General features: G+C 43.3%; 1 protein-coding gene across 3 annotated transcripts in view; it reads right to left on the reverse strand.

Moving 5' to 3' along the window:
* Positions 1–2,253: 2,253 nt before the first annotated feature.
* DSP (desmoplakin) overlaps positions 2,254–23,358 on the reverse strand; it is a 46,219-nt gene continuing 25,114 nt past the window's right edge. The window contains exons 11-24 of one of the 3 annotated variants that reach the window (XM_035124690.2): positions 22,704–22,856; positions 21,542–21,696; positions 20,239–20,365; positions 19,581–19,797; positions 18,501–18,712; positions 17,507–17,673; positions 16,739–16,877; positions 16,176–16,369; positions 14,913–15,075; positions 14,487–14,570; positions 13,370–13,477; positions 12,416–12,514; positions 8,399–10,693; positions 2,254–6,152 (exon numbers count right to left, since the gene is read on the reverse strand). In XM_035124690.2, the coding sequence (XP_034980581.2) occupies positions 2,949–6,152; positions 8,399–10,693; positions 12,416–12,514; positions 13,370–13,477; positions 14,487–14,570; positions 14,913–15,075; positions 16,176–16,369; positions 16,739–16,877; positions 17,507–17,673; positions 18,501–18,712; positions 19,581–19,797; positions 20,239–20,365; positions 21,542–21,696; positions 22,704–22,856 (7,317 nt within the window). In that variant the 3' untranslated portion in view covers positions 2,254–2,948. The remainder of the gene's footprint in view (positions 6,153–8,398; positions 10,694–12,415; positions 12,515–13,369; positions 13,478–14,486; positions 14,571–14,912; positions 15,076–16,175; positions 16,370–16,738; positions 16,878–17,506; positions 17,674–18,500; positions 18,713–19,580; positions 19,798–20,238; positions 20,366–21,541; positions 21,697–22,703; positions 22,857–23,358) is intronic. The other 2 variants (XM_035124691.2, XM_035124692.2) reach the window with 2 other exon arrangements.

Below are 23,358 nucleotides of genomic sequence, written 5' to 3' on the forward strand. Positions count from 1 at the left end.
GAGGAGGCGGCCCCAAGCTCCCGTTCCCGGCGCGAAGCTCCAGAGGTGCGCGGGGAACGCGAGCCTGTGGCTGCCTCCTCCACTTACACTCCCCGCTCCCGCTTAGCGCTCCTCCGCTTACGCTCCCCTCGCGCCTCTGGAGCTTTGCGCTGGGAGCCGGAGCCTGGGGCTGCCACGCTGCGCCCCTTAGCCTTTTGTTCTGGGGGGGGCAATTGCCCCCTCCTGCCCCCCTGCCCACGGCACTGGTCGCCCCTCTGGGCAGCTCGCCCCATCCCCCGGGTGCGCTGTTTCCCTCCGTCTCTTACGTTTACACCCCACCGCTTTTGCAGCTCGATAGTGGGAGGGGGAGAGGAGAAAGTGTGATGGGTTATGGAAAGGGGAAAGGGGGGAGGGCTGGTCTGTTTCTTTCTGGCTGGGGCCGCGCACCCCACTTTTTGCATTGAGATTTCTTTCTTTTTAGCTTGGGGGGGGGGGCGGGCAGCTGGCTTCTAGAGTAGGGCAGCTGCCCTAACTTGCCCCGTGGTGGGTACGCCCTTGCTAACCACAGCTGTTTTTGCATGCAGCTGAGCCAACCAATTTGGCCATTGTTTCCCAAAGCATCCTTTGTATATTTGTATACTGGTTGATACGTAGCAAGTCTCTCTTGGGGTATGCAGTCTGGATAGATGTGCACCAGTTTCTACACAAAGGCATATTGTGGCCAAGAATACAGGTTAGTTCTCATTGAGGTAATAAACCGAGTGCCTGATGGCATTCCATCCCAAACCTGCATCTTGCCTTGTACCACTTCAAAATGCAGGTGAGCCAGTGTAGTTGGTTGGTGTCAAATCTGGGAGAGGGTTCAAATTCCCACTCAACCATGAAGCTTAGGGGGTGACCATAGGCCATTCTGTCATTAACTCTTAGCCTAACCGACCTCCAAGGCTGTTGCAAGGATAAAATTAAGATAACTGTGTTTTATTTATTTCATTTATATCCCACCCTACCAACGGAGCAAAAGATGATTGCATATGCCATATTTTACTAATGTAAATGACTGAATATTCTTTCACTTTGCACTCAGAAACCAGGTAGCAGGAAGGATGACAGGGCTATTTCTGCTTCTTCATCCAGGATTTCTTGGCTACTCTGCAATTTGGCTGTTCCAAAATTGACTATTCCACTAGGCTTCCCTGGATACAGTGGTCCCCCGGATATTTCTGGACTGTGAAGTAAAAGACTGTGGCACTCACCCTTAGTAAAGGAGTTGCCCATTTATAGAACATTCAGTTGGAACACTGCAACATGAGATTATGATAATTTGTAAGTAAAAATGGCCAAGTGTCATTTTTCCTCCTTTCCCTAATTTCTACTATATGCATCCTTGTCTAATTTGCGTATTGTCAAAGTGTGCTGCCTCCCCAAATCACAGGTGTATCCCCATCAGGTATAGAGAAGTAACCATTATAAAACAGCCAAGCTAACAAGGGTTCCTGTGCTTTGTTCCCCTGCTCTTTCCAGCAATGCTGTTTTTTGAGTAGTAGTTCTTGCAATAGATAGAGGATGCTTTAAATGGTGGCTACGATATAAGCCACCCGTGTCTTGCTTTTTCGAGAGAAAAGAAATTTGTTTCCATGCTAATCTCACTGGTTTGCCACAGAAGAGAGCTGAAAGTAGAGATGACACTATAGCTCAGGTGTACAGCACATGATGTAGCAGGTCCCAGGTTCAAATCCCTTGTTTTTGAAGTATCAGATGGCAGGTAATGGAGAAGACCTCTGCCTAAGATTCTGGTGATGGAAAAGACACTTCAGCCAGTCAGAGCAGTCAGTATTGGGTTAGATGGAACAAATACTCTGGTCTGATATAAGGCAGCTTCCTATGTTCCTATGATCAAGTAAGTTTTAAATGGATGGATGCAGTTCTCCACATCTGTACTTCAGCATTTAGGAATGGAGTTGTAGATCTAGAAAACTGCTCACCAGTTACTTCCGATAGGAAACCAGAAGCCATTTGGAATGTACTTGCCAATGGCTTCCCATCCAGTTCTATGGTTTCTAGTGATCATATCCCCACCATGAATTTAAAGTGCCTAGCTTCCTTGACAACCACAGATATTTACAGCTGAGATTTGAAGCAGCCGTTAAATGTGAGGCTAAGGGAACCTCCAATTCGCAGTACTGACTTTGCAGTCAACTACTGCAGCTAGTTTAGCCACTGCCAAGAATGCAAGCATAACAAACATTTAATGCCAAGATATTTACCACAAAGGAATCAAAGGTGGTTAATTTTTTTTTATTGCCAGAATAGTAAATGTTACACAGATGGGCCTGCATGGTATTACAAAGGGAACAAGCAAGCAAAAAATGTTTAGCCACAGGCAAAAGAAAAAGCACATTATAATAAACCTGCCCTAATAAATGCAGAGTGACCAAATGAGAATATAGCATAGCACAATTGGGTATAACATTTGTTGGAGAGGATTTTCAGACCATCACTGTTGTGTACTGCAACATCCACATTGATAAAAAAGTGGCTTTAAAAACATCAACACCGATACAAAAACAATATGAAGCCTGGGATAATAGTTTGTGGCTGTGCATGACTATTTGAAGGGAACAAAAGCAAATGCTAAATACATGAGGAAAGATGCACGCCAACACCAGAGAGAGAACTTGCTTCCTCCATTTACTATGAGAAGTCTGCACCCAAGACATTTAAAGCATGCACACATCCATATATGTGTGTGTATTTATATATACATGTATGGAGAAACATAGCATCCCATCCAGAAAGATTTATTTTATTGGCATTTGGGTTTGGCTTCTATTCTGCAGCTTAACTATTTCACCCAAGCAAGTGCTAATATCACCACCAACCAGTTCTTTCTGTTTGTTAAAACAAAGAAGGAATACAGATCCCAGCAGATGCTTCCCGTGCAAAATTCAGATAGGCTAGCTAGCTAATAACTAGCGCCCAAGCGAGCTGCTGCTGATGGTTGTATAGGAATAAGAATACGAGGCATTCGTGTTTGCATCAAAGCTTCCTCTCCTCGATCCACTGCGTGAGCCTGAGCGGGATCCACTGCGGGATCCACTGCGTGAGCCTGGTGCCGAAGAGACATTGTATGGGCTGGAGATGCCTTTGGATGAAACCGAAGAAGCTTCCAGTAACCGGAGCCCAGTTATGTCTTCCACCATCGAACGATTCATTGCATCTTTGAAGGAGATTTTCAGCTTTGTTTTGGGACAGGTCAAAATCTTCCCATAGTTGCTGGTGTCTTGTAACCTCTGGGCTGTCCGGCCATCAATCAACCCTTTTCGAATGGCTTCTTCGGTACTTATTCTCCCGCGGACTTCGGGGTCAATGAGACCTCCGGTGATAAACTGAAACTCAAGGAAGCGCTGGCCAGCCTCATAAGGAAGCCACTTTTCCTTCACAGCCTCTGCGGCTGACATTCTGTTTCGGCCCTTGATGCCTTCAAACCCTATGAAGGCTTTATGAGCTGGCTTCAGACGTGTCGACATCTCATGGTCAATGAGGCCTTGGGCAACCGCTTCCTGAAGGGAAAGCCGTTGTCCTGTGACGGGGCATATTATGCCTCCTGTGCAAGCTTGGGCTTCGAGCAAACGCTGGGCAGTAATGCTGTCAACAATGCCCCGTTGCACGGCTTCTGAAATGGAGATCTTCTCCAAATTTTCTGTGTCAAATATGGCTGCGATTGGACTCGTTTCCTCGAGGGACTCAGAAAAGGAGCCGGAGCCGGAGCCCGAACTGCTCTTTAGCTTGATAGATGAACTCTTGATACTCAGGACCGTGGGGGAACGAGTGGACTCGTGTCTGAAAACTTCATCACCGCCATTCTTGCAAGCAATCATGTCTGCAAACTGAGTGAGGCTTAATGACCCGGAACGGTATTGCTCAAAAAATTTCTTGTCCACAAGGCCTTTGTCAATGGTGTCCTGAATGTCATACTGGTGGCCCGTTTTCCTGTCAACAAGCACTACTCTTGTGCTCCCATCTGAACCTGTTATAGTGATTTCTTCCCATTCGCATTCCTGCTCAGAAAGCTCCAGGTAAGTATCATAGTCTATGAGGCCTTTATTGTACGCTTCCTGGACGGACATTTCCTTGTTTGTGTCTGGATCTACGATGACGACCCTGCGCTTCCTGAGGGTGTTTTTTTGCGAAGTCTGCACCACTTTCTTCTTCTCTCTCAGGGGCAGGAGACAGAGCCCACTTCCTTCATCGACTATGCACCTTTCTTTCAACTGCAAGTAGGTCAGGTTTTCTTCTGTGTTGGGGTCAAAAAAGCCTTTGGTATCGTCATTGGGATCGGAGAGAATGTTATTCAGCTCTTTGTCGAAGTAGCCACGTTGGTATGCCGTGCCAACTGGCAACCGATGACTTTCCTTCGGGTCGATGATCCCACCAGTGGCTATCTGTGCCTCCAGCAAACGAATCCCATGGCCTCTCTCGATGAGTTCCTTGTTCATTGCTTGGAACAAGGAGATGATGTTTCCCGTTTCTGGATCTTTGTACCCAGTGACTGCTCTTTCAGCAGACAAGAGTTTTTCTTTAAATTCTATTCCAACTAGGCCTCTTTTGTAAGCTTCTTCCACAGTGTGTCGTGAATTGCTCACAGGGTCCACGACAAATCCAGTGGCTGCCTGGGCTTCCAGAAGCTCAAGAGCTGTCCCTGGTCTGACCAAACCTATTTTCATGGCCTGGTAAATGCCAAGCTTCTCTCTGGTGGCCTCGTTATAAATGCCAGCTATGCAGCTGGAGCCCTGGAGGAAATCTTTGATTCGGTCACTGACTTCTTCAACCGTGATTACTCCACTTTCCAGGTCATTTGCTGTCGACTCCCGAATGATGCCAGAGTCGACTAACTCAGAGATGTCAATGGGCTTCCTGATGCCTTGGAATGACATGCTTCTCTTCTGCACGGGAAGGAGGAGCAAACCAGTGTGTGGTTCGATTCTGCATTTCGCCCTCAGCTTCGTGTAACTTATGGCCTTCTTGGTGATTGGGTCAATTAAGTTATTTAAACTCTGAGGTTGGTTCAAGGATCTGACCAGGTCTCGATCAATCAGCCCACGAGCTAAAGCAATGTCTTTCGGCAAGAACACACTGTTGATGGGGTCAACGATTCCTCCCGCAGCCAACTGAGCTTCAAGGAGACGTATGCCAGTCTCCCTGTCGATAAGCTGTTTACCAATGGCTTGTGCCACAGGCACTGTTTTCCCTGAGAAGGGATCTTTAAATCCGGTGATAGCCTTTTCAGCGGTGTAGATTTGCTCCCGGTCATCAAAATCGATCAGGTCTCTAGCAACTGCACTGTCCACGCTGAGAAGTTCGTTGCGGTGGGGGTCAATCACACCTCCGGTGGCTGCCTGGGCTTCCAAAAGGAAGACGGTGTTTTCTGGGCTAAGAAGCTGCTTCCGTTTAGCCTCCACCAGGGAATACTTGTCCTTAGGGCTAAGAGAGGCCCCAGCTATAGCCCCAGCTCCTCTGAGATAGGGTTCGAGATCAGCAGCAACTTCTTCCACGGACTTCTGCCCCCTCAGCAGCTTATCCAGGGTGGACTTGTCGATCAGCTGGCATTCGTGCAGCTGGACAGCAGTTATTTTTTTCCGCAGGCCGCTGAAGAGTAATTTGGAAGGGTCGATGGCAAAGTCCTCTTCTGTCTGGGTGACTCTGCTGGCCACATATGGGCGCTGCTTCAGTTTCTCAATTTCCCTTTGCAGCCTCAGGCGCTCAGCCTCCATCTCCGACTGGCTCTTTCTGCTTGTCTCTTCCAAACGGCAGCGGTACCTTTCTTCGATCCTCTTAATCTCTGCCTGCAGCCTCTCAATTTCTATCAGCAAGGCACTCTTCTCCCTCTCGCTCTTATCTCGCTCGGACTCAATCTTCCTGATTGTCTCTTCCTTCCGGGAATACTGGCTCTTCCACTGATTTAAGTCGTTCAGTATTTGCTGCTTCTCATTCTCCAGCCGCATTTTCAAGCGGGATTCTGAGTCCAGTGTGCCTTTGGCCCGATTCAGCTCTTCCTCTAACCTCAGCAACCTTGCTTTGTCTTGTTCCAAGGTATTAATTTTTATCAGCAGCGCTTCTCGTTCCTGCATAATATGAGTATACTGGGTTTTGGATTCTTGGATCCTATGGGATGTCTATGGGTTTTTTTTAAAAAAAGAAACAAACAAGGAGAAAATTAGTACCTCTTCTTAACATCCTATATTCCCTATATTTCAACCTATCCTGTAAGGGGCACTGGGTAACTGTGGCCCTGAGTAATAAATCTGGTGTTTTAGATGCAGCTGTGGATTTTGTTTTATTAATACAGGATAGCACACTGATAGAAATGGGCTAAAAAGAATTCTAACCAGAGAGTCTGGCACACTGGGGTCCTGCCAGTTTCAGTGGAAAGATTAAGCATGTATTTAACAGCGCAGTCCTATACAAGTCTACTCAGAAGTAAGACCCACAGAATTAAATGGGGATTACTCCCAGGCAAGCGTGCATAGGACTGCAGCTTTGTGCATACAGCACAATCCTATCTCTTCCCTTTGAAATCAACAGGAATTAAAAATACTTAACTTGGGGTGGATTGTACTGTCAGTGCTTAGTATTTTCCCTTTCCCACCTGTACATATATACGGCATCCAGTCTTAATTTTGACAGTAGTCTAGCAGAAGCTAAGTAATTTGGGATGCCTACACTTCAGTACTGCCTTGCTAATAAAATCTTGTGTCCACTGAAAGGAGACCTTCATTTTGCTCTGTTTACAAAACGTTTGCATCACGACATCAGATCCAGACTGGTCTTCCCTGGAGCCGATTTACCCACATTAACAAAACTCACAGTCGGCATGCCTTGCTTTGTCTTTTACCTTACCAGCCACACTCAGCTGGATTATATATTTAATGTTATAGTTGTATTTGTTGTATTCTATGTTGGTTGTGTGACAGTTGCCTGTTTGATCTTTTGTATGTGCTATGGCTATATGGCTAATGCAATAAACTTTTGATTTGAACAAAAAAGTTCTAATTAATTCCAAAAATCTGATTCTTCTTTCAAGAAAGCACTCATTTTGAGACTACAACTAGACTAATGGATAAAGTTCCATCACGTATCTATGTGATGAATCTGAGTGAATGAAAATAATGTGCGTGTGAATTACAGGTGTGGGGAGGGGACAATGAGAGCAAACAGATACCCCACTGAGGAAAATACTGCTTTTGGACCACTAGCAAACCAATATAGTTCAGCAAACATTGCTTAAGGCAGGCTCTCCATTCATTTCAACGAGTTAATTGATATGAATTGAGGCTGAACTGTAGCAATGCCTGATGGGTTGCTCCTAGTAAACAAAGATAGGGAAACATAACTATCATTTTACTTGAAAATTATGAGCCCAAGCTACTAGGCTAAATGGCCAGACTCCAACACAGAATAAAGCACACTTGAGGCAATGTCAATAGGCTTAAGTATGCTCTGCTCTGTGCAGGATTGTGACTCATAGATTTCTTTTCTTTTTTAAAGAAAGAAATGAAAGCAGTGACATGTATAGCATGCATATACATATATACATATACATATGTATATGTATACATGTGCATTTTATACTATAGGTACATAAGCAGCAATAACATGTATACCAAATACAACACCAATGTATACACTTTTGCATATGTACACTTTTTAAGGTGTGTATGTATTTATGTATATACATATACTACCCTACAGCAAAATGAAAAATGAGAAGAGCAAAGGAGATAAGGATAAGCTCCAATATGCAACTTCATGAATAACATATTGTATACCGCACCACAGTGAAAGATAAATCCTGAGTTATCTATTAAAGTTGTGTACATTTCTCTTTGGAGGTTGAGATGTCAGAGTAACCGAACTTCAGGGGGTAGCCTCTGTAACAACAGGTTTTGAAAATATGGCCTGGTCTTCAAAGTCCTGCTCCTTTCTAAGGATGATGAAGAGTTGGCCAATTTTCCATAGGAAAAACGCTAAATTCTACTGGAATTAAATATCGCCCAAAGATATATTTTTTAAGCACCAAAGGTAACAAAAGCATGGCAGATGATAGGTAAGATTTATAGCTCCTTTGCACGAGTCTAGAAGCGACCCAAATCTGGGCCTACAGCTTAGAACATAAGAACAGTCTGCAGGATCAGGCCAATGGCCCATCTAGTCGAGCATCCTGTTCTCACAGGACTAACCAAATGCCTGCAGGAGACCTGCACTTAGAAGCCAGTTGAATTTTTATATCAAATTTTAAAATGAATCAATTAAAATCAATATACATAAATTTAGGGTCCAATGACTGGCTGAAAATGCATTTGCTGTTGAATTATGAATTATCTGAGGGACAGTAAAGTTGTGATCAAATATTTGTGAATACCTCCACAGCCTGCTTTTGGAATTTTTCAATTTCCTGTCTCAAATTGTCCCTTTCTTTCTGTAAACCATTTATCAGACCCTGAAGTTCCAGGGTATGCTTGCTGCTTGTTTGTAGTTGACTCTTAAGTTCAATAATTGTGGCATTTTTTTCCTCATCCACTTCACTTCTGCCCCTTCTTAGATCATCATACTCCAATCTCACGTTACGCAGCTCTTCTTCTAACATCAAGTGTTCTTTTGTAAGGTTCTCGGTAAGAGACTGAAGCCTTTCGATTTCTATTTTGCACTCATTGAGGCTTTTGCTCTTGTCCTCAATAGCCTTTTGCAAGTGCTCGTTGCGCATGTGAGCTTGTTTTAGATTGTCTTGCTCCTGGACCACCTGGCGGCGCAAGGTTTCGATCTCTGAAGTGTACTTCCTTATCTCCTCCAGGTATCTCTGCTTTTCCCTCATCTGACCATCTAGCACCTCTCTCTGGTGCTTCAAATCATCTTCACTCCTTTTCTTGACCATCGAGACCTCCTCTATCTGCTGCGTAAGGTTTGCGATCTTGACAGCTTGCTCTCTGCAAGACCTCCTCATAGTTTCTAACTCTACTTCCACTTCCTTCCTCTTGGAAGTTTCTTCTGCTATGGCTCTAGCCTGCCTACTAAGCTCCTCCTCCAGCTTGCGTTTCTGCTGCTGCAGCTCCTTCATTGTGCCCTGCAGCCTTGTACTTTCTTGATCTTTCCCCTTTTTGTCCTGGGCAAGCCTCTCGTATTCGCTTTTTAGCCGCCCCAGTTCCTGCTCTTGGATTTTCAACCTGCTGATGGTCTCCGTGGCGTTGATGTTAACTTTCTCCAAATCGTACTGGACTCTTTGCAATCGGATATTCTCCTCCTCCAGAGATTTCCTCTGGTTTGTTTCTGCTTCTAGCAACTTTCTCAGCTTTTCAATCTCTTTGTTTTTGTCCTTAATTGTCCTCCCAGCATCGTCAAGAGACTGCTTGTAACGCATGGTCTCCTCAGTGTATTTCTGGACAGTCTGTTTTAACTCAATCTCAAGCTGCTGCTTCTTTTGGGAGATCTCAGAGCCAAAGGCTTTTTGCTGGTGAGCATTTTCTTCCACTTGTCTAAGGTTCTCCGATGTCTGACTTATGGTGTTCTTCAGTCTCCTAATTTCCTCACATAAGCTCCTATTTTCTCTCACGACATTGTCGAGCTGTGCTCGGTAATTACTGGATTCCTCTTCCTTCTGCACAGTCACCTGATTTATTGTGGTCTTTGTGATATTAATCTCAGTCTCATACTTGTTCTTTAAACTAATAATTTCCTCGTCATAACTGTTCCTTACCTTAGCCAATTCATTCTCAAGTTCCCATCGGTTTTTAGCCTCTTCCTGCAGCTGAATCTTTACTCTTTCAAGCTCCTTGGTTTTGTCCTGGATGGTCAAAGCAGCATCTTCAAGCGCTTGCTTGTACCTCGCGTTGTCCTCATTGCGCAGATGAATGATCTGTTTCAGCTCCAGCTCAATCTGTTGCTTCTGCTGAGCCACCTCCGAGCCACAAGCCTTCTGCTGAAGAATATTTTCTTCTGCTCTCCTCCGCTGCTCTGTAGCATCCAAAATGCTGTCATTGAGCCTGATGATCTCATCCTTTAGATCTCTGTTCTCTCTCTGCAGCTTATCGATCTGGGCTCGGAGGTTTTTGGCATCATCTTCTTTCTGGGATGCTATCTGGTGGATGGTGGTCTTCTTAATGTTAATCTCTGTTTCATACTTGTTCTTTATATTACTCATCTCCTCATTATACTGGTTTCTTACCTTAGCCAGCTCATTCTCATATTCTCTCTTCCGAGTCCCCTCGTCCTGGAGAAGCACCCTTAACCTTTCTATCTCGTATTCCTTCTCCTTGATGACTTTCTCAGATTCTATCTTTTGCCAACCAAGGCTTTCTTTCTCATTCTGCCTTGTCTTCTGCAGTTGGTCAAAGTCAGTCTTCTGCTGGTCATATCTGTCCTCCAATAGCTTCCTTTTCCTCTTCTCATCTTCAATCTCATAAGTCAGTCTTGTTATTCTGTCATTCAGATCTTTTATTTGACCATAGCACTTGTCCAAGTTTTGTTTGGCAGAGCCACCATCCAACTCTGCTTGCCTCTTCAACTCTTCCAAACCCATCAGTTTGGCCTTCAGCTGGGAAATTTCCAACTGGTACTTCTGCAGGTTTTGCTCCAGGAATTTGTGCTTATTGCTGTTATCGGAATTGGCATCTCTGGCTAGTCTCAGCTCTTCTTCCAATAGTTCTATTTTGGTGCTTTTCATCTGCAGATTCAGAAAGCATGAAAGATAAAAATTACCCATCGTAACCATTTTTGACCAACAATATGCTACTCATTCACACACACACACACACACACACACACACCAAAAAACCACCACTCCACAGCTAATTTTAATAAAATGCCCTTTTTGCTGTTTGGTTTATTTTATTTTATTTAAAAACTTCACATTCTCTTGTTAACCATAATGGACAAGACTCCTGACATTCTCAACAAGGCCTTTTTAATATGCCATGGTTTTCAGTGCAAAAGTCCTAATGCACCAGAAAACATTGAATCTGGAGGAATATATGCTACCCTACGTCAAGCTCCAAAAGCAGACTTAAAACAGAGCTCTAGGGTTCATTTTCTGATTTTTACACATTTGTTAGCCTAGGAAAACATTTTTAAAGGCATGATATAAAATGTTTTTTGAAAGAAAAAAACTTGCTGATCACATATCATGTCTGAACCAATATTGGACCAAATAGAAAACAACTGTACAGAAACCAGGTGTCCACAAACAGGCTAATTTATACAAAAAGGAAAAAGAGGGGAAGGTGCTAATACTCACAGCGGCCACTAAATAGTATTCTCCCTCTTGGGTGCCCTGCACGCTAATCTCAATATGTGAAGGAAAACTGGTTCCTTAACAGCAACTGAACATTCAGTTCTGTACATTCTCAGTATCCTGTTTTTATTGCTTCATGTCTTCAGTGGCCAAGACTGGGCATCCAAAGCCATGCTTAAATTCAGGTTATGCCCTATGTAAAGCTGGTGCAAAACCAAATTCAGGGGTCCTGAACTTGAGGGAGTGACTACTGAAGCTAAAATGAAAAATCACATCTACTCAGGGTGGATTTGATTTAAATAAAATCTATTTAAATCACTAATCAGTAAGACTTGCTTTAAATCACTAGTCAGTAAGACTTGATTTAAATCATTTTTTTACAGAAAGACTCATTCTTGCTGGTATAATCTTAATATTTACAACCAGATGAAAGTTTCATGAAATACTTAAAACAAATCCTTATTTCCTGATGAATAGCCTTTGGAGTATAATGTAACTTAAATAGAAAACTATATTTAGAAAGATTTTTTCCTCCAAAAGCATTTTATTTAAAAAAAATCTGATTTAAATAAAAAAATCTGATTATTTTTTTTACAAAAACATTGTTTTGTTATCCACCCTGCATCTACTGTAACAGGAATAACTAGGAATCAATCTACACAGACAACAAATCATCTGATAATAGCTCATTCTAAGCTATTACAACTTCAAACTGCAGATGAGCCCATCACTTGATTGAAGGATGCCTCATTTGGGGGGGGGAGCCTCATGCACCTAAACAACTAACATATCCAGGAAAGCTACTCTAAAATCTTCCTAATATGCTCATTTTTTATGTGCAGAGAGAGGCTTTTGTCTTACGGGAAGCAGTGTTCAAACAAGGAAACAGCTCTATCTGCAGTCTAAATTGGTCTAGTCCACAAAAATCTGTATCGTATGAATCTGCTGAATGCACACCTCGAATTTAAGACTAAAAAAAATTAAGACTAAAAAAGCTGAATCGCGTATAGCAAGAAAATCTGGTTTCCATTGTAGAAGTGTAGCCTTAGAATGTTATTTATGATTGCATGAAGGTATTATTAACAGCATCAAAACTATTTACAAAGCACCCAGGAACTGGACAATTCACAATACATAAAGGAAGAGGGATGTTACCTTTAAATCTTCCAAGCTCTTTAACATTTCACTCAAAAACTTGTAATAGTCTCCCGATTTTGTAAGAAGTTCAATGTAACGAGACTGGATCTCGGCAGCCTGCATGGAGAGGGGGGGGGGAGAAAGCAATCTATTGTCAACCTATCCTGAACGCTATGTTTCATCTGCATCGACAGGCCTGGGGTTTTGTTTTGTTATTATTTTAACATAAAATGCCAGCCTGATCCTAGATTGACTCTGACGTAAGTATAAAGGTAAAGGTAAAGGACCCCTGACCGTTAAGTCCAGTTGCAAACAACTCTGGGGTTGTGGTGCTCATCTCGCTTTACTGGCCGAGGCAGCTGGCGTTTGTCCGCAGACAGTTTTTCTGGGTCATGTGGCCAGCAGGACTAAGCCACTTCTTGCAAAACCAGAGCAGCACACGGAAACACCGTTTACCCTCCCGCCTGTAGCGTACCTATTTATCTACTTGCACTTTGACGTGCTTTCGAACTGCTAGGTTGGCAGAAGCTGGGACTAAGCAACGGGAGCTCACCCCGTCACAGGGATTCGAACTGCTGACCTTCCAATCAGCAAGCCCTAGGCTCAGTGGTTTACACCATAGCGCCACCTGTGTCCCTGACGTAAGTATAAACGAGTTGAAATGGATTCAGAGCTGATCTACCAATAGCGGAACGTCCCGTGGTGCAGCCCTTTCTAGATTTTGCCACTTTAGACTATAAGCTGGGGGGGGGGGAGTGTCATGCTTAACTTCTTCTGTGTGTTTAAAAAACCAACCAACCACCCTAAACCACCCTGCCTGCAGAAAAAACAGTCAGCAAGGAGGGAAATTAGGCTAGAACACACCAGCTTTTGATTCGCAGAGGGGTTCTGACATGACAGGTATACCCCAAGTATGCAATTCCCCAACCTGCATTACAAATTATCATGAAAATGCACTTTATTATCACTTACCTCTTTCAGAATTACCCCCGAAGGAGACTGGACCATGCTGCGCTTAATGGGAATGTTCAGCAAAGTCTCCAGTCCTGAGCAATAAGCTGCAGCCTGCAGTTCGTAATCCTGCAGAAGGAGAAGAAAACACAATTCATTTCATAAAGACAGCCACCGTATGCCTCCTGACCTGGATTTTCAGAGTTGCAGGGAGGCAATAACCTACTCTTTCAACCTTTTGACACCAGCTGAAGACCTGGTTATCTGGCCAGGTTTCTGGTGGAATTTTGGTGCCAGTGTTGATGTTTATTTTAGCTGGCAGGTCGTTAATATCTGCCTTGTTTTCAGTCCCTATGTGATGTATTAAATTTGCAAGCTTCTCTGGAACGGCATTTGTAATGAAGAGTGTGTTTTAGACAGACAGATAATAAATAAAACCCCAAATCCTGATTTTAAGAATCAGCACAGTAGAGGGTTGGAGGAGAGAGTAGTTACTAAAAAGAAGAATAAGAAATGCATTTATAACCAGACATGCTGGAAGCAAGATAGAGAAACTTTTTTCCACAACTTGCATTAAAAACTCTTTGAATGAAAGGCAACAGAAAAGGATTTATTGTACAAGCAGATCAATGGGGTTTAAATAACATGTCTTAAACTTCCAAAAGTCAGCCCCATGATTAACCCAGAGAGGTGAATGACAGAATGATTTGGAAGCAAGACCCACCGATTTTATCTTTTTCAAATGCTTCCTAGAAGCATGCTCAGTACTGAAATCTGAACAGAACTACTAGAAACACAAAAATAAAATCACAAGATAATCCTGTGCGTATTTTCTTTCCCTTGGTGTAGCAACCTCAGGTTATTGTCAGGATTTGTGCTTTTCCAAATTTGCCCTGGAAGTTTTGGGCCAGCCAGACTGCCATGGAAACACTTCCAGAAATACAGAGGCTGTCAGTGGATCTGAATCTTGTAAACTTTGGTTTGCCCAGTAACTGAGTCTATTGTGCTGAGAAATGTGAGTGTGTTGAGGGGTGAGAAGGATTTAGTCTAGGATTAAGAAGAGAGAGGGGAGCCTTGCAAGATTAAGCTCTTGTAGGAAAAGATATATTCTTAGGGGAATGTTCAAAAATAACAGTACCTTGATTGCAGCTGAGCACACCTCCGCATTCTTCATCACATCTTCCACTCTGTCTCGCTTGCCTGTGATTTCAGCATGCAAGTTCTGCAAAACAACAACAACCCCACAATATTAATTTTATCAGATTTCTAGCTGTCAAGTCTTATTTTGGTTCAAGAGAATGGCAACACTTGTCAATCACTCCACTGACGATACTATATCTCTCATGGTGATCCCAAGAGACAATTGTGGTGACAAAGATGTATAAAGCAAGCTTAGCTGAGATGGGATTTGAAATCAGGACATCAAGCTCATAACTTGCACCCTTAATCATTATTAGCAGGGATTCTGACACAAACTCCTAATACTTCACCGAATTTAAGTTGGTTTCACATCAGCCAAATTACTTAGGGGAAACACTTTGCAACACTGCGTGCAAGACAATACCTTTTGCTCCTGCAGATATCTCATGACGGTGCTAACATCTCCCAACTTCATGGCTTCAATAGTTTCCTGCCGGCGCCTGGCATCACAGATCCATTTATTCAGAGCCTGGTAAAGATCCCGATAGGTTCTCAGCTGTTTCACCTGTTTTTCTAAATCCCAGGTCCTGTGAGACAAAGTAGGAACACATGAAGTTGCCTTAAACTAATTCACATCACTAGTCTATGCAGCCCAGTGCTGCCCACTATGATTGAAAGCAGATCTTCCAGATGTGAGGTAGAGGTTTTTGCAAGCAGAATTATTCCTAGGAACAATACACCAAGCATATAGGCTCCACTGAGCCACAGCCTCTTCCTAAGAACTGAAAAAGAGCCACTTTGCTACTTCAAAAAGTCCCAAGTAAATGCACATATCATGAAATACATGCATACCATGCAACAGCTGAAATATAAACATATGCCAACATAAATGCCTTCTGCTTTAAAATCCACCAGTCAGTAGTGGATAGCGCAGTGAGGCAATGGCACTTAGCTGACCTCCCACCAGCTGAATTGCTGCTGCTTACCAGGAGGGGTGAAGTTGCAGGGAGGTCAGAATTGTGCAAACACACTGGCAGAGCCAATCCAGTGTTCCTGCCAGTGTGTTTGCTCCCCACTGACCTGCATGCTACCTCACCCCTCTCCTTTCCCGTAAACAGTGGTAACTCAGTTGCTAGGTCAGGGAAGTGTTACCGTACCTCCCTCCAACATTCTGTGTAGCATTCCATTCTAAATATTATAAACTCGAATCTTCATAGAAGTAGCTGTAGTTTCCTAGGGAAACACGTTTTCAGCTACTACAATCTAAAGTCAAACGCTCATCAATTCAGTCTGAAAATGACTTGGCATTATGTATGAACCCAGCCCAGCAGCTTAACTTTGGCTTATGGTTAGAAGTTGCTTGTCAACCAAGGTCTGTAGCTTCTTTACAAACCATACCTAATGTTAACCTGGACCTTCTTAACTATGGCTAAAGAGCTGTCACAGCCCCAAAGCTACAGAGTTATGAGTCTAGACCAGCAAAAATGCAAACCACTCTCGAGGCTCAACTGATCTCCCTGATGCCTTTAACTATTCTAGGAACTAGGAAAGTCAAGTTTTAAATGATTTTTTTTTGCCAGATGCCTAAGCTTTAACTATTAACTATGGTTAGCATCAATGTGTGCACGAGGTCTACAACTTACTGAACACCTGATTTGAAGTTACTCTTTAGAAATCACAAACAAACCTGTCATCGATCTGCTTATCCACCCTTTGCCAGCGGTCTGTGAGGTGCCCAACTTTTTCAGTGAACTTTCCAAAATCTAAATCGTGGAGAGGATACGACTGGCAAGACTGCGAGTGGACCTGGTGAGCCCTCTGCAGCTCTGCCTCCAAGGTACTAAGCAGCGACTTCTTCATACTAAGGTCTCCTTTCATTTTCTGGAAAAAAATAAGCAACAGAATAAGCTATCTTCTGTATCCTAGATCTCACCAGAAAGTAAACACAACCACAACATAATCCAGACAGCTGCAAGAAAGAGCAGAATAGGTTGCATATGATCAAACTTAACATATCTGGCAATATTTAGAGAAGGCGAACAATCATAAACTGGATTATTTTTTCATGGGAAATAGAATATGTTAATTTATGGAAGCAAGACCAAATTATGAATCGTAATATACAAATATATTATAACATTAAGCTTCCCCGCCCCCCCTAAATTTAAAAAAGCACAAAGTCTTTAAGTCATTGTGAGTAACCAATTCATGGCTCAATCTCCGATATATACATAAAACCCTCTCTCTTACCTTCAGGCAGGCTCGATAAGCTTCCACTTTATCTGGGTCCAAAGAAAGAGTATCCTCTTCTGTAAGTCTGACTTCGAACACTCGGATCACATCTTCTGTTTGGAGAATTGCCTGGAGCAGGGACCTCAGTGCATTCAAGCTGTAGCAAAACAATGCCATCAGAGAGTCAAATGCAGGGTTGGGAAAAGATTGTTTGCTTTCAGTCTCTTCTCTCTCCACCCCTCATTGCTTGGGAGTAAGTGCCACTGGACACAGCAGAACTTAATTCTGAGCAATAGGCTCTATGAAGTTGGTTTTGGTCGCCGGTCGAATCTAAGGAAATTCAAGCCCGCATGCAAACTGTTCCACATGCAATCTGAGTAATGTATATAGAAAACGAAACTGGACGCCTTAATTTGCCCCAGCTGCAATAAAACATGTCTCTCTCCTATCAGTCTCCACAACTACAGCAGGCCTTGTTACGGCTTGACTTCACCCCCGATGGCACACTTTCTCATCGTCTCTTGAGATGGATAGATGTCAACAACAGTATCGAAAACTAGGCATCTGCATAAATGACACTGCTGTGTACAGCTTCTTTTGCTGAAGAAATTGGACCTCCTTGGTTAGAGTTACCTTAGTTTAAAATATTAACAGTTACGGGTGTATGTTGGATTTAAATCCTCAAAACATGCACTTGATTAAATAAAAGCACTAATCACTAAAAAATAGCAACAAAGCACACCTATTAATATGGATAACCATAGGACTGCTTGTCTGTTTCCTTACCTGTCCAAATAACCAGCAGAGACCCCATTAATATTTTCCAGTTTCTGAAACAAGGTACTTATTTCAGACTGCAAATAGAGATACTTTTCAGAGCCTCTAAATCTGGGGAGATAATCTTTCTGTCCATTAAGAGCGACCGCTATTGTCTGAGAATCATTTTGTATACCCTGAGAGAGAGAGAAAAGAAATGTTATTTACTCTCACAAACTTCTTAAGATCACATATAAAACCTGCAATTGACGTATCATCTATCTTGCCCCACAGAACATGTGTTTCATCTAATGTTAAGAAAATAAAAGTACTGCAAGAGATGTTTAGACAGTACTTTTCTCTATGGCATGCAATCCCATAATAATCAACTTCTAGTACAAATCCCCAAAAACTTTCTACTATCCTTCCAAGCTCTCTGCACACACATACTGTGCAGGTACCAGATCCACCAGCTGTGAAAGATGGCCATCTTTGCAAGCTAAGAAATTCTGATTGTATGAGATAAATGCATACTTTTTAAAAGTCTGCCGGAAAGAGTTGTTAGGACTGACAGGGGCAGGGTCTTCTCAGTGGTGGCCCTGACTGATACTAAATGTGCTGCGCTGCTTATAAACAAGCAGAGTTGGTGGGTGTTTTATTGTGATAATGTTGTGTCCATCTAGCTCAGTATTTTCTAGTGACGGGCAACGGCTCTCGTGTCACGTATTAGCTGATCCTTGGCTCTCTACCACTGAGCTATGATCTCTCTCCTAGTAGCTGCTATAGTACTTGCTGTAGTGTAGAAAGACGTCATCTCGTGACCTCACTGCACAACAGATTGGCCACAAATGCCACCAGTGTTATTATACTAGTGATATCAATTCATCTTGGCACCGCTGCTGCTTCTTAAGAATATGAAGAGTGGAGAAAGAGGGAATCAAGACGATTTGGGATGCTTGTGTTTCATTCGGTCGGAACCACACACAACCATGCTATGCTTGTCCGCTTGCAAATCAACACGTACCTCTAATTCGTTGATTCTGATGGACAAATTCTGAGAGGCCCCTTGGTCTGGCTGAAGGATGGTTCTCTGCACCATGCGGAGCTCACAGTTCTCGATTTGGCGACGAAGCTTCTGGAGTTCCATAAGCATCCAGGCTTCATGCTTCTCTAACTCCTGCTTCTGATTCTGGACTTGATTGGACGAGCCCAGGTGAGTGACTTCAGTGGTCACAACTGGTTTTTAAAAAGGGGGGGGGAGAAAGGGAAAACAACCAGTGGATCAGTTTTCGGTTTTGGTAAATTAACCCCTGTGAATCGAGGTGGTGTGACGTCATGGCAAACAATGCGCTGTGGATAGGGAACAACTTGTACACACTGCTGAATAAGTCTGCCTGCATTTCTCCTGCCCCACCACCTGGCAAGGAGCATGCAAGCGATTGGGCATGTGTCAGGCGAGGTTCCAGATGATTAAAAGGTGTTTGCCTATAGCGGTCAGCACCCAGTTACCTACACACACATCTAATGTCCTATTTTTTGGTTAAGTGTACCCATTGAGCCTTTTGGTGAAGCGGAGGCCTACCTATGAGGAAGCTACGGGGAAGGGCTATGGTTGAGTGGTGAATCACATGCTTTGTGTACAAAAGAACCCAGGTTCAATCGCTGTCATCTCCTGGTAGGGCTGGAGGAGAACAGTCTCAGAAACCCTGGGGTTCCTGGCTAGTCAATGCAGGCCATACTGAACTAGATTTGAAGCTCCCAGAGTAGCTTACGTACATAAACTCAGTAATGAACAAGGCAGCCCCGGCCGTCAGTCTAAAAGGCATGACACAAAAGGAGGGAAGAGGACAACAAACTATGCGTCAGGCTGAATGCAGTTCACCAGGTACCTGTCGGCCCAGCATGTACTTGACATTCCTGTATTTCTGCAGTCCCAGACATGGAAGAGGGACACACCATTGACCGCAGCCTAGGTGAATTGCATGCATGGTTGGTGGGCTGCATTTGGCTCAGTGGGTCGCAAGTTGTGCAGGCTTCCAAGGTGAAGCACGGCTGCACCCTGCAACAGACGGTGTGTTTACTACCACCCTTGTGGGAAGCCAACCTTGATTTGGTTGCTGCGGACGCTGCTGGTGTTGGCCTGGCAGCTGGATGACCAATGTTTGGTAGTGCTTCTGAGCATCGGAGAACTGAGTCTGGATTTTCCTCTTGTCCTCATCTGCGAACATCTCCGAGCCCTGGCTGTTCCTGATGAATTCTTGATAATGAATCTCCAGGTCAGCTATTACTCTCTGGTAATCTTCTCTGCGCATGGTCTTCAGCTGAAATGAACAGGCAGAAACAATTTAAGGAAAAGCAGCCAAAGAAAGTTGATGCCTACCTCCAGAATGATGACTACAGAAGAGGGGTATTCTGGAGAGTTATTTATATTTGTAGGATTAACAATGACAAAATGAGCTAACCGTGGAGGTTTACGTTAGAATGAAGAGCCTTAAGGTTGCAGGCAATGGAATGAGCCGATAAAAGGAAACAGGGAGAGTCTTGGTCAGCAAAAGCAAGAGTCGACCGCAGAATTGCCGGTAACGTTATCAATACAAACAAGGCTTGAGAAAAGGCAGCCAGCCCCTGTGAAGTCCAGAATGCATATACCCAAGTCTTCTTATATATGTGCTTATAATCAAAAGTTAGGAAAAGCACACATTTGCAGAGACTATGAAAAAAAGCTCCTGGTCTAACTTTATAGAAGTCATTTCAACACCCACCTTAGCAATAGTCAGAGTCTTTATCTTCTCAATGTCAATCATGCAGTAATGCCACGACACCAGGCTTTTCATGTTGATGTAGAGTTGATTCCAGAGAGCCATAATGGCCTCATAGTATTGCTCAATCCTAAGGGGGCAATGAATGTGTTAACTCAGGTTCGAAAAGCAACATCAGTGTCTACTAGTCAACCTGAAGACGAGCGTCCTGAGCAGGTAAGGGATCAAAACCCCAAATAGGAAAACACAAGTGTTTTCAATATAAATGTGGACTCTTTTCGATGCAGCGCATTGAGAGCTAGAAGTTTGCTCCTTGTGCAATGATTCCCAAACTAGGTACTGCAGGGCTAAAGTGGGTTGGATACCATACAGTGGTACGCCTGGTTACGAACTTAATTTGTTCTGGAGGTCCGTTCTTAACCTGAAACCGTTCTTAACCTGAGGTACCACTTTAGCTAATGGGGCCTCCCACTGCCACAGCATCGCCAGCACACAATTTCTGTTCTCATCCTGAGGTAAAGTTCTTAACCCGAGGTACTACTTCCGGGTTAGCGGTTGGTGTCTGTAACCTGAAGTGTTTGTAACCCGAGGTGTTTGTAACCCAAGGTACCACTGTATTGGGATACATTCAACTAATGATGTGACCTCATTTAACCCAAAATAATACATACATACATAAATAAATAAATAAATAAATAAATAAATATGAAAGAACCTTATTCTTTTTAAATCTGTACTGAATAACCACAAATTAAAACAAATCTGAATTAAACTAAGCCAAAAAATTTTGTTTCCAGTCAGTATTAGCTTTGCTTAGAATCTGGGAGAAAGGCTGCAAAATGGTCTCTTGAGGGGTGGGGAAAGCCCACTCTAGAAAGGTTTCCTGTTGCAACACAATGGAGACTGACGTTCTATAGCAGGGATGGAGAACTTCTGGTCCTCCAGATGTTCTTGAACACTCATTCCCATCAGCCAACATGGCAAATGCTCCGGGATGATGGGAGTTGGAGTCCCACAACACGTAAGAAGTTCCCCTTTCCCAACAGACTTGCTCACAGCCAGCACTTCCCACTCAAAACACAAAATTATATTTTTGCTCGCTGGCCTTGAGTTCCATAAATAATATATAGATGGGTGCGCAGCGCAAAGTCCACCCAGTGACACTGTTATACACAACTGGGCCCTTTTCTGACCCCATCAAAGATACACAACATATGGAGCCAGGGAAGAACTCGCACTTCTTTGGGGAGGCCTGACTTACTATTCAAGCAATATGGGCTTCAGGTCCTTATAAATAACAACTCACTTGGTCGCCAGATCCACAGCTAACGGATTAGGGGGAGGGATAATGAGGCTGACAGAAGGCACCAACATATCGACTCCTCCTGGCCCAGTCACATGCCACTTGCTACGTTCACTGTTGTCTTTCAAAATGCACTCGTCTCCTTTGCGCATGGTTTTCTATGGAAAAGGCAGGGGAAAACGATGGTAGGCATTAACACACTGGGACAATGTAAATACTTATGACGTAGTTTTCAGTTGCTGTAATTAGTTGGAACTAGACAACTTTTACTCATAGGTCTGAATACACATATTAAAAAGGCTTGGATACCCGGAGGCCTAGACATACGAGATTGAAGCTGGCATGCATTCCTATTAACATGCAACTTTTTATATATGGACGCGGGTGGTGCTGTGGGTTAAACCACAGAGCCTTGGGCTGAGGTCCTGTTGCTCAGTCCCAGCTCCTGCCCACCTAGCAGTTCGAAAGCACATCAAAGTGCAAGTAGATAAATAGGTACTGCTACAGTGGGAAGGTAAACGGCGTTTCCGTGCATTGCTCTGGTTCGCCAGAAGCGGCTTTGTCATGCTGGCCACATGAGCTGGAAGCTGTATGCTGGCTCCCTCAGCCAGTATAGCGAGATGAGCGCCACAACCCCAGAGTCGTCCGCAACTGGACCTAATGGTCAGGGGTCCCTTTACCTTTATGCATAAAACAACCTCATGTAAAAATTGTTAGGCTAAACTACTGCAATATGTGCTGGGGTTGCCCTCTGTGCCCAGCGGTGTGATGCAGAACACCGTAATCTACCATTTGATGGGTCAATCACAGGGTGTTCTCTGTAGCACTTAGAACACATCATACTTCATTCAAGCAAGCAGTTTCCCCAACCTTCAGGAATGGCACAGTCCTACGAGGGCTATACCAAGCAATAGATTTGAATGTAGTTCAACTCCATGCATCTTTGGAAACATTTGAAGACATTTCTACCTGAGCACCTGCTTAGCAAGCTGCAGTAAAAAAGAAACTAGAACGGGTTTATCATCCAATACGTTTGGTCTGTTTTAAGCAGATTTTAACTGAAGATACACAGTAGCCTGCCTCAGGTGCTTGGAATGAGAATGCCAATAAATCTATAATATATACGATCAACGGTTGAGTAATTAATCAATAGCATGATTCTTACCAGATCTTGTTTGTAGTCACACAGAGCCTTGAGAATGATTGGCTTATTGCTCTTGTAATCAGGGTTCCGTGGCTTTAGCTGGACAATCTTCTTAGACTTATTCACCAAATTTTGCACTTGTCTCTTGTATTCCATAATTTTCTCTCGCTCGCTCTAGAAAGACAGAGAAAGTTTGTCATGGCAAAAAATACTTATAAACAAGGAACCGCATTCACCAACACCAACCTGCATTTGCTTTCAGTCGAATCCAGATTCTCTTCAAATTTAAGACTAATATCTCGGTAGACTTCAGTGGTAACATTTTGAGAATATCAGAGTTTATATTTTAGAATTCTATAAACTCTTACGAGTTATAAACTCTAACTTTATAAACTCAAGTTATAAAATTAGGGGTTCTGCAATCAATAACAGAGGAAAAGAAAACTAAGAAATCCACCTGAAGTTCCTGGAGTTCTGCTTGACTACATAAAATGCTGCAGAAGTCCCAAATATATGAAGCATAAGATACTCAGTGAAATAGACCAGAGCAGAGGCTGCTCATTTTTAATCGCATCAGCGTGACAAGAAGGCCTGGAAGTTGCAATTGAACTCCTCTCTTTTTCCTCACCCAATGGCTTCACATAACCACAATGAGCTTTCATGCTGCCTGTCATTC

The sequence above is a fragment of the Zootoca vivipara genome, chromosome 8, assembly GCF_963506605.1.
Source record: "Zootoca vivipara chromosome 8, rZooViv1.1, whole genome shotgun sequence".
NCBI lineage: Eukaryota > Metazoa > Chordata > Lepidosauria > Squamata > Lacertidae > Zootoca > Zootoca vivipara.